At 38.2% G+C, this 10,496-nt stretch overlaps 2 protein-coding genes across 4 annotated transcripts; both read left to right on the plus strand.

Annotated features, from left to right (window-relative positions):
* The first annotated feature begins 175 nt into the window (after positions 1 to 175).
* On the plus strand, positions 176 to 5,309 carry LOC117921237 (nucleoporin GLE1). Of its 2 annotated transcripts, XM_034839073.1 has the most exons (9): positions 176 to 547; positions 706 to 795; positions 1,112 to 1,171; positions 1,314 to 1,353; positions 1,494 to 1,587; positions 2,641 to 2,700; positions 2,772 to 2,863; positions 2,964 to 3,088; positions 5,226 to 5,309. In XM_034839073.1, the coding sequence occupies exons 1-8, from the start codon at positions 435 to 437 to the stop codon at positions 3,048 to 3,050; spliced, it is 636 nt and encodes a 211-aa protein (XP_034694964.1). In that variant the 5' UTR covers positions 176 to 434; the 3' UTR covers positions 3,051 to 3,088; positions 5,226 to 5,309. The 2 variants fall into 2 exon arrangements, with proteins under 2 accessions (XP_034694964.1, XP_034694963.1); XM_034839072.1 differs by lacking the exon at positions 5,226 to 5,309 and having other exon boundaries at positions 178 to 547; positions 2,964 to 3,299.
* Positions 3,383 to 9,964, plus strand: LOC117921236 (phosphatidylinositol 4-phosphate 5-kinase 4-like). 2 transcript variants are annotated; one of them, XM_034839070.1, is made up of 8 exons: positions 3,383 to 6,406; positions 7,013 to 7,180; positions 7,613 to 7,778; positions 7,868 to 7,984; positions 8,054 to 8,247; positions 8,392 to 8,537; positions 8,630 to 8,702; positions 9,296 to 9,964. In XM_034839070.1, exons 1-8 carry the CDS (start codon positions 5,262 to 5,264, stop codon positions 9,582 to 9,584), a joined length of 2,298 nt encoding a protein of 765 aa, XP_034694961.1. In that variant the 5' UTR covers positions 3,383 to 5,261; the 3' UTR covers positions 9,585 to 9,964. The 2 variants fall into 2 exon arrangements, with proteins under 2 accessions (XP_034694961.1, XP_034694962.1); XM_034839071.1 differs by having other exon boundaries at positions 8,407 to 8,537.
* Positions 9,965 to 10,496: the final 532 nt, after the last annotated feature.

Below are 10,496 nucleotides of genomic sequence, written 5' to 3' on the forward strand. Positions count from 1 at the left end.
TCAATAATTGCACTTCTATAAGGACAACAACCACGCTCAATGATTGCATTTCCATTGGAGCCCAACTATTTTTTCTTCTATTTCTTTATCAACCATTTATTTAAAACAAAGAAGATAAGAACTTAAAACAATAAAAGAAACGCAATCGCAATATGTGGTTGCGTGTTTATCATAATTAAATGGGGGAGATTTATCAAATTTTTAATTCTTTTTTTATTTTGGAACAGCTAAATGCTAATGAATACTCACGGCTATTTAGTTATTTTGGCGGGACCGTGGGCTCCACTGGATTTGAATATTTGAAATAAGGAGCAGAAACCTATTTGTAGCGCGATTCATTTTCCGTTTGGATTCAGAGAGCGAAAAGAGAAAGAACACTCGATTTTGGACTTCAAACAATTTTGATTCCAAAATCTGAAGTCGCCACAAAAGCAATGTCTTCCACAAAAGCCAGCGCCAAAAAGCGAGCGTTGAATTCTGATGTCTCAAAGTCGGGAAAAAAATTGCGGGTTGAAGAAGATGATCTTTTCGATCCAGATCTCTCTAGGTTTGTCTTTCTTTCTTTCTTTGTTTCCTTTCCTTTTCTTTTATTTCTTTATTTTTTAATTTTTTAATTTTTTATTGTTAAACTCTTCAGGATGAATCTTTTATTGATGCTTTGTTTTGGAAGAATTTTTGTTAAGAAAGGAATGTTGAAATTCGCAGTGATCTCAAAGGCATTATGTCTGCGCTGCATCAGATCAGAGAGAAATCTCAGAAGGATGGACAGAAGAAGAATGAAGAGACTATTTCTAGGTTATAATTTTACGGTGTTAACCAGATTTGAATTGATTCCATCACTTCGACTCTTGGAAATAATTCTTTATTGATTTTGATTTTTGTTTCAAATAATTAATGATTCATAGCTGTATGATTTGATTTTCTGATCTTGCCATTCTGATTATTGTGAAATAATAATCAACCTTGTTTTATTAATTGATTTGGTGAGATTTGAGTGGAATCTGTTGATACTCCGTACTCTTAGATCTCTACAGCTTCGATATCCTTCATTTCCTATTAATAAAGTCCACATCCACAGTAGTTTTACGAAATAATTGTGTATTGCTGACAGTTTGTCCACGGAGATGAAGTCTATGATAGATGATTTGAAGTCAAAACTTGAGAAGGAAAGGTGAAAAAGAGTTCAATAATTCTGCTTTAGAAACTGAGTATCTGATTTTTCTCATTCACTTGCAAGCTGCCTTTTTTACTTTTGTACGTGTTCCTTTTGAATTAAGCTAATTGGAATTCAATGTTTCACTTTTCACTGTCAGACAAAGTTTTGCTAAGGCACTTTCAAAGAGCTCAAAAGAGGTCTGTGGAGAACAAATGGACTTTAAATTGGATTTCTGAGGATGGAATTTAGCCTCATTACTTGATTTTTTTGGCCTTCATACATTTTGTATTTACCAAAAAATGTCTTAGTAGTATACATGGCTTGCCTATTTTTGCAGTGTGAAAATTCCTTGAAAATTGAGGCTGCCAGGTTCCAGGAAGTTTATGAGAAGTTCTCCAAGGAGAGATCAGCACATTTGCAGGCATTCCAAGGTCCTGTATGATTACTTCAGGTCTTCCTGTAAATTGCACCAGGCACTTAAACAGCATTTCATCACAGGGTACTTGTTAATTTTTTGTAAGGTTGAAATGCTCAATAAAACAATTACTATTACCTTAGTGAACCTCCAACAGTTTATTTAAGCTAAGAAGATCATGACCTATAAGGGAAATTTCTGCTGGAGATTTGGTTATTAGTAACGGAGTGAAGGATCAAAGCTCAATCATATAGATATGTACATATTCCTCCTCTTAAAATGTTTTAGCCCCTCGAATCATTGGAATTTACCAGTTACCTGTAATGAAATTCTCACATTCTGAGAAGAATAGTATATTGCTTGGCTCAAAATCAGTTTATCAAATATCACAACACACCATGTGTTCCACAGTCCACACTGCTATACATAAATAGGTGGCATTGCTGCTTGTCATGACTTAACATAGTGGTCATTACAATAAGGTTACCTCTTTGATGAAATGACATCGGGTTGTTCATTTTGCCGGAGAGATTATGGAAAACAGTAATTCATGTCAAGTTTGTTTGTTTCCGTTTTTTTCCCACTAAGTATAATTTTTCCCTTTTTTCCCAGTAAGTACAATTTGTTTGTTTCCCTTTTTTTCTTCAGCTAAGCATATTCTTCTAACTGCCATAACATTTCACTTTTCACCTTGAAGAATGATAGGTTCTTTTGAAACTTTCTAATATATATATATATATTGTTGTAAAGCATTGATGATGCTGTCATTTAACCCCTTTCCATATATATATTTCTTGAGGATTAAGGAAGAACTGTGGCTTTTTTTTGTTCAGTGACTGTTGTTTTGTTGAGTGAATCATTAAGGATTTTCCTGCACTACACGTATGCAATTATTGATATTCCCTGTTTAAGATGCATACCAACAACACCTCAAATTGATTAGGACTGCAAAGCTGAAATGCTGATAGGGATATGAAAAAAGAAGTGAAAAAAATCACCGTTTTCTACCAAAAATGTTGATAAAGAATTTTATTCGTAGTTAGTGCTGACTGTTAGTGGTGTTTGACAGATTCTATATCCAAATTTGAAGAAGAAAAGGAAAGATTGTTCATGCGATATGAACAACAAAGTAAGCAAGTTGAACCTTTTCCACCTCTGGATGAAACATGATTCATTAATATATGCTATCATTTATTTCAGGAAAGAAAGAGAAGACTATGATATCCGAACACGAGAAAGCTTGTGCAGATAAAATTGCTCGCTTGGAGGAGTCCTTAAAGAAGAAGAAGCAGGTAAACTACTGGTTTATTGAAGTTGGAAGCGCTTTCTCCTTCCTCTCTCTCTCTCTCTCATGGAAACAGTTACAAACCACTACTTTCTTTTGGAAACCAGGATGACAAAACTTTCAACATTTTGAGGAAAACTTTGGGTTCATTCCTGGGGAATGGTTCTGATGAGGACTTCCCACCTGACGATTGAAGGTTTCTTCAAAACACCAGTGCTGCAAACTAACCAATGTAATGAATCTCTTATTCTTTCCCCAAAGTAGCAGAGTACTGTCCATGAAGAACTCTTCATCATTTCCACAATAACGTGGAAAGAAAAGACACAAAAAATCCTCTGTTGTTTAGATTGCTGTATAGCCATGGATGCCAGCCAATGGGATAGTTTGATTTCTACAATAATGAAATGATAAACACTTAATGGCTATATTAGTACGTTACTGCATTATAGGCAGCAAAGTTTTTGCCTGAATCTCACTTGGGCAGTGAACCCACAGTGCTTATTTCGCCATTGTTGATTTTTGAGAGCGCCCAGGTATATAAGTCACGGCACTTGGATTTACTGAAAATTCATTTTACACTGGAAGAAACCTCTATTTTAAGCTTCTTTTGTTTTTGTTTTTTTTTTCCTCTTTTCTTTTCTTTTTAAATTTTGTTTTCATAGGCATTCCAAAGGTTCAGGTTTGATCCGAGTTACTAACGGAAGGAAGATAAAGATCAAATACTCAAACACCATTATCTTCCCTATCGCTACTGTTATTGTGTACATATGCATATGTAAAGAGAAACAGACCAAACTGATGAAGAGACGGTAGTCACCCACAGGTGTTGTAGAAGTTGTCTGCTTCCCATTTGCTCTCAGTTATAGGAAAACAGGAGTGGTTGGGGGCTGAGGAGATTGAAAACGAGATGGAACATCAAGAAATAAAACTCCACATATCCCCAACGAAAAATGGCATTTAGGATTAGTCGGTTTCTTTCTCTCAATTTGTTTCTTTATTTCCTTCACTGACGTTTTGAGATCTGCTGTTGTTCCATGCATTTAGGTTTCTCCTCTTATTCTCAGGTTGCTCTGCTCTACAATTCAGGGTTTTGAGACTTTGAGTTCTCCGTTTCTTCCCATCCGTATAAAAAAACTGGGTTTCCGATGCAGCATGTAGACAGTTTTGTTTCTTCCTACCCACGTCAAAATGTCGTGTCGGGTCAACGTCATTTTCATACATTGAATTCGGTGTTTTGTGTTTTCCCGTTTCTTCTTTCCTCGTAAGTGTTGAGAATTATTAGAAATCTTCGGCCATATCTCCCTTCCGAACGTGTGGTGCCATGTCTCCGTTTACTCCTCAAAGTTCAGCATTGAAGTCTTTGTTAAAACACAGCTTTTGGTTTCATTGTTAACAAAATCACGGCAACAGCTTGAAGTCTATTTTGGAGGTGGGCCTCACGTCAGTGAGACCTTGTCATTGTGACCACGGCGTTCGCTGCTTCCAAGTCATAATTTAAATGCATAACTTAAATTATTAAATGAATCAAGCTTATGTAATTGTTAAGATCTGCTTTTTCATTGATATTATCTTCCTCCTAATTATATAAGTTTATTATTATCCGATCTTAACAGTCAGAATCGATTGTCCAACCAAACCCAGTCACCCGCACCTGTTTGGGCCCACGCCGGGCACGAACTTTTTCCTACATTTCATTTCACGGTTTCCTTTTTTCTTTAATTTTCTTTGGTTTTTTTCCCCTCTCTTCACACAAGGTCAGACTAAAGCAGAGAAAATCGCGGTTCCACTTGCAAGTTGCAACATCTTTCTTTTAAATAAACGTACACGTGATTATAATATTTCCCTTTCGTTTTTCTCTTACAAGAAAGACCCATTATTGTAAGGCAACCATAGAAATGGGCAGTCCTACCTAAATTTTGGGTCTTCCCTACAACTGTCAGGGAGCTTAGCTGTTGTAGGAGATGAACGAGTTTCTCTACGAATCACAAAGAAAAAACGGAAATTTAGAGCACTTCCTTTGACCAACTTGGGCATCAAATTTTCATGGTCTTTCTCTGCAGCCATCACCCCCACAAATTGGAAAAACCTGCACATACATTTTCCCAATAGTTCACCCCATAACCGAATAAAACCACCAATTGTAACAGGTGTCCTTATTTTGAGGTTGATTGCGTGGAACTTCTGTCTATCATTGATTGGGAAAAAAAGATATTTGACACCTACATGGTCATCGGATAGTCTATGGTTGCATCGCTTCTTTCGCCTTCTTCAGAGAAAAATAGAGACATTGATCCTTCATGTTGGTTTTGCTCATTTTCTTTACCTGGGTATTGTAGTATTTTCCCTCAAACTGTTGATTTTGATGGCAGAAAGGAGAATGGAAGTTTGAAGAAAAGCATTGAAGAATGAGCAGAGAACATAGCAGTGTGGTGAAGGCGTGGGAGGCCACGGTCAGGAAGACCCAGGCCGCCGCAAAGAGGCGCGCACACAGCATTTTCGGGACAATTTCTGTGGCCCATGCAGACGATGAGGAAGAGGAGGAAAGCCAAGAAAGTGGACGTGGAACAGGGGAAATGTACCATGCAGAGAGAGTTCTATGTAATGGGGATTATTATACTGGCCATTGGGCTGACAATTTCCCACATGGCCATGGGAAATATCTGTGGACAGATGGGTGCATGTACGTTGGAGAATGGTTTAGGGGCAAAACCATGGGGAAAGGTAAGTTCAGTTGGCCTTCTGGGGCTACCTACGAAGGGGAATTCAAGAGTGGTTACATGGATGGCAAGGGCACCTATACTGGGAACAATGGGGATACCTATAGGGGTCAGTGGGTAATGAACTTAAGGCATGGCCGTGGTATTAAAAGTTATGTCAATGGAGATTTATATGATGGGGAATGGCGACGTGGGTTGCAAGAAGGCCATGGGAAATATCAATGGAAGAACGGGAATCAATATATAGGTGAATGGAAGAATGGGGTTATTTGCGGTAAGGGGACAATGATTTGGACGAGTGGGAATCGGTATGATGGGTACTGGGAAGATGGGTTACCTAAGGGAAATGGAACTTTCAGATGGGCAGATGGGAGTTTCTATATGGGCAACTGGAGCAAGGATCCTGATGAACAAAATGGGACTTATTATCCATCCGGGGTGTCGCCAGAGGCAACTCTTGAATGGGATCCTCAACAGGTGTTCAACGTTGATTTGAGTGATTGTAAGATTTGTCCTGGGGAGAAGGTCTCTATAATGCCATCACAGAAGAAACTTGCTGTTTGGAGGTCTTCAAAGGCTGTAGATTCAAGTGTTAGGCCAAGGAGAATGTCGGTGGATGGCAGGGTAAGTCCAGGTGCAATGAATATGTGGGACGATGGGGATTGTAGTTTTGATAGTACTGATGGTGATTCAATAATGGGAAATTTTGATGAGAGTCTGCTGGACGCTGGGCAGCAGAATAGACCACCAAGGATCGTAAAAAGACAAGGAGAGACAATTTCGAAGGGCCACAAAAACTATGAATTGATGCTTAATCTGCAGTTGGGAATTAGGTATTACTTAATAATAACTTTTATCCTCATTTGTTCATGTGTTCATTTACTTATTTGTTTTTTTATGTTGGTGGATTCCCAATGCAGTTGAACTGGTTTTGTTGAATTGTCATTTTGCTTTCTTTGGCTTGTTCAGAATATGTAGTAGGCTTTTGTTTGAACCAGGTTGTATGAATAGCTTGCAAAATGCACAAAGTTGAATTCTTTCAACCCCAAATCCGGTACTAATATTTGATGATACAGAATAAAATGAAGTGCTCTGCCTTTTACTTTCTTTTCTCATCCTTCCCCTTTTTCCTACAGAATAAATCCTAGTCCTACCATGTGGAGATGTTTCCCTTTTATCTATTAGGATACTTTGATCGTACTCAAGACTATTAAAGAGAACAATAACAACAAAGTTCAAGTTTATTATGACCAATTTCAACGTCAAGCTTACTAGCATACAGAACCTGGAAGAACCATCTCATGGTTTCTTTCATCCAACTTCAGTTGACAAATCTCGTTATTCTGTTCACATTCTTTCTAGTCGTGAGCTGATTTCTTATTAATCCGATTACTGCACTGTTTCATCTCTCATTATCAGTATGTGGAGTGATTGCACAGGCATTCTGTTGGAAGACCTGCTCCAGTGGCATCCCTTGATTTGAAGGCTTCAGCTTTTGACCCTAAGGAAAAAGTATGGACAAGATTTCCTCCTGAAGGATCCAAATACACTCCACCCCACCAGTCCTCTGAATTTAAATGGAAGGATTACTGCCCTTTAGTTTTCAGGTCAGTCCTTGCAACATATTTTGTTCTTGTCAATGAGTTATTCCTTTGTTACTTAACTAATATGTGATTACCATGGCCACAACTTGCATCAGGCCTGAATTACAGGCATGGGTTCTTCAGCACCATAACTTGGCTTGATGCTCAAGAATGGTATGCTTGAAATACATCCATGCTTGATAACAGGAGATTGTTAATATACCCAAAAAGAACAGTATGCTAGGATGGTGTAGCAAAAATAATTTGGCTGAATCAGATTGTTAAGACCATATATCATTTCATTTTAATTTTCAAAGACATTTTATTGAAGGTGGAATTGATTTATTACGGGGTTAATATGCAGAATCTCCAGCACAAGGAAGAAGATGTCTGTTGAAAATTAAAGTTCTTAGTTTGTGAATTTTTCCTTAATTAGCTGTTGTAATTTGTGTTCAGGACTCTAAGGAAGTTGTTCAAGGTGGATCCAGCTGATTACATGATATCCATATGTGGAAACGATGCCCTTCGAGAACTCTCTTCTCCAGGGAAAAGTGGAAGCTTCTTTTACTTGACCAATGATGATCGGTACATGATAAAAACAATGAAGAAATCAGAAGTAAAGGTGAGATTTTTATGTCATGGCTCATGCTTGTGTCTGAATTCATACTTCTTTCCTCTAATCTGAATGCGTCTCATTTTTTTAATCCATAGGTGCTTCTAAGGATGCTTTCTGCCTATTATAACCATGTTCGAGCCTTTGAGAATACTCTAGTGACCAAATTTTATGGTCTGCATTGCGTGAAGTTAACTGGGCCTACCCAGAAGAAGGTAAATTAGAGCAAAAGCACGTGATGAATTATCTCCAATGTCATGAATTTATGTTGTTGATGAATCCAGGTTCGCTTTATCATTATGGGGAATCTTTTCTGTTCTGAATATACCATTCATAGACGTTTTGACTTGAAAGGGTCTTCCCTTGGCCGCACAACTGATAAGGCTGAGGCAGAGATTGATGAAACTACTATCCTCAAAGACCTTGATCTTAACTTTATATTCCGACTGCAGAAATCATGGTTCCAAGAGTTCCGCAGGTGAAATTTAGTTTGAATCCTTTGATTTTTAATGCTCCATTTGATTAGCTTCTTGCTATGGTATAAATCAATGCCAAATTGTGATTGTAAGATTCAAAATTCTCTATTTTTTTTTTCTCCTCCTGTCTCCTTAGTCTTGAGCAGAATGCTGTTTTACAGGCAAATTGATAGGGACTGTGAGTTTCTCGAACAGGAGAGAATTATGGACTATAGTCTTCTGGTGGGGCTTCATTTCCTAGAGAAATCAATGGCTGGGGATCTGATTCCCTCTGGAGCTAGAACCCCTATCGGTTATTTCTTATCCTTGCTAAATAATATTCTTTGTATTTCAGTTTCATTCTTGCTTATCAAACAATAGACTTTTTTCCTCACTTTCTTGCAGGTGACTCAGAGCCTGAAGGAGCCCCTCAGCTTTCCAGGGTAGACATGGATCAGCTTCTTGTAGACCCCTCATGGTAAAAATGTTTCTATACTAATCAGTTTTCAGGATTATTTAGATATGCATGCCCAAGTTTTCTTCTCTAGTATCTCGTGTTTGGTCATGATAATGCATGCCTCAACCATTGTTTTCAGACACCAAACAAAAGGGGGAGGAAAAAAGAAAAGAAAAGAAAAAGATTCTACATTTACCAATAATTAAATCATAACCATTGAGAGGCTAACGATGTCCTTGAAACTCCCTTCAAGAAGCATCCCTTTTTGCCAACAAATTGTGCCCCAATATCAACCAATACATGGCCCAAGAGAAACCATAGCTACTCAAAAGAGATTTGCAGCATCAAGCCTCCTGGCTTCCCTGAGCCCTGTCTACAGAGCAAGAGTTTCCCTGAGCAGGCGGCCTATCCCAATTTGACCCAGATAACATGGGGAGAGTTCAGTTTGACCTGTTACTTGAATGATTATGAACTCAAATAGAAAAAAAAAGAAAAAGATTGCTAGGGGTGAAAAAATGAGATACAACAGCCTGTGAATTGTTGCTAGTTTCTTCATTGTTCGACTTTGCTGGAGTGTTGGTTGTGAGTATAAACTTGTTCAATGAGCATTGCAGGTGGGCTAGCGTTAAATTGGGGCAGAACATGCCTGCACGGGTGGAGAAGACGGTGAGAAGAAATGACTGGGAATTTCAACAAACAGGGGAACCAACTGGGGAGTTTTTTGGAGTTGTGATGTTCTTTGGTGTCATTGATATACTTCAAGATTATGACATTAGCAAGAAGCTTGAGCATGCATACAAGTCCATCCAATATGATCCAACCTCAATATCAGCTGTTGATCCAAAACAATATTCAAAGCGGTTTCGTGATTTTATTTTCAAAATTTTTGCTGAAGATCCTTGAAAGCTTAGTGCCTAAGCCACCTCTCACTCTCTTCTCAGTGTTGCTGGTGGTTTCGCTGGGTTGCCTGATGAGCATGCCCTGTATATTCACAGGTCTACTGACCAGCAAAGAAGTACCATTGTGGCTGTTAACTCCACCTACTGGAGTTGAGTCTTTGGGTAACTTGCATTGGTCTTTCCCTTCCCCATTCTATGCTTTCCTTCCTTCTATATAATTGCTAAAGATATACCATGTTTTGGTAAAGTTATAGAAAATGTTGTAAACATAAGCAGCAGAAATTAATTGTCATCCAACTGTAAAAGATATCCCAAGGATGTAAAAATGTATCACGATATATTCAATTTTCAACCAATTCTTTTCTCGGGGACTCATAAAGGAAACTGTCTGCATGTTACTTGGAGAAATGCTTTTGAAATAGGAAAGAAACCCTTATGCTCAGTTTGGTTGCCAAGGAGAGGAAGGACAAGAGGGACAATTGGGAATGGCATTCAAATTTCAGATGCTTATGGGATTCCATTTCTTTTCTCCATCTTGTCATCAACCAATCACAAGATTTATGTGAACTAAGTTCCCAACAAGGCCAGTAATCAATATGTTGTGGGGGTTGTGTCCCCTCGTCTGAGAAGGTTGCCTTCATGTGTGGTTTATGCAGTGTATGGTTTCTGTGCCAAGTGCCAACTAGTGTTTGGCACAGAAAACCTAGGATTCCATTAACGGTGGGATATCTACGAAAGAATATCATATTCCACCTCCCCCTTCTTTTTTTTCCATTTATTTTTTTATTTCTTTTCAAAATTTTGGATCCAAACACACTTTTTCCCATGAAAATAAAAATACACCCATATGTGACAAATGAAAATTGGACGTGGTCCCCAAAAAAAAGGGTTTATGCTAGGCTCAGAGGCATCGGCT

Source organism: Vitis riparia, chromosome 8 (assembly GCF_004353265.1).
Source record: "Vitis riparia cultivar Riparia Gloire de Montpellier isolate 1030 chromosome 8, EGFV_Vit.rip_1.0, whole genome shotgun sequence".
Taxonomy (NCBI): domain Eukaryota; kingdom Viridiplantae; phylum Streptophyta; class Magnoliopsida; order Vitales; family Vitaceae; genus Vitis; species Vitis riparia.

Bases quoted from the DNA above. Each gene is read 5' to 3' on its own strand.
- LOC117921236 (XM_034839070.1), top strand. From the start codon at position 5,262: ATGAGCAGAGAACATAGCAGTGTGGTGAAGGCGTGGGAGGCCACGGTC. The intron at 7,779-7,867 runs GTGAGATTTTTA...TTTAATCCATAG, and splicing joins TGAAGAAATCAGAAGTAAAG to GTGCTTCTAAGGATGCTTTC. The intron at 7,985-8,053 runs GTAAATTAGAGC...TGATGAATCCAG, and splicing joins CTGGGCCTACCCAGAAGAAG to GTTCGCTTTATCATTATGGG.
- LOC117921237 (XM_034839073.1), top strand. From the start codon at position 435: ATGTCTTCCACAAAAGCCAGCGCCAAAAAGCGAGCGTTGAATTCTGAT. The intron at 796-1,111 runs GTTATAATTTTA...TATTGCTGACAG, and splicing joins AATGAAGAGACTATTTCTAG to TTTGTCCACGGAGATGAAGT. The intron at 1,354-1,493 runs GTCTGTGGAGAA...CTATTTTTGCAG, and splicing joins TTTCAAAGAGCTCAAAAGAG to TGTGAAAATTCCTTGAAAAT.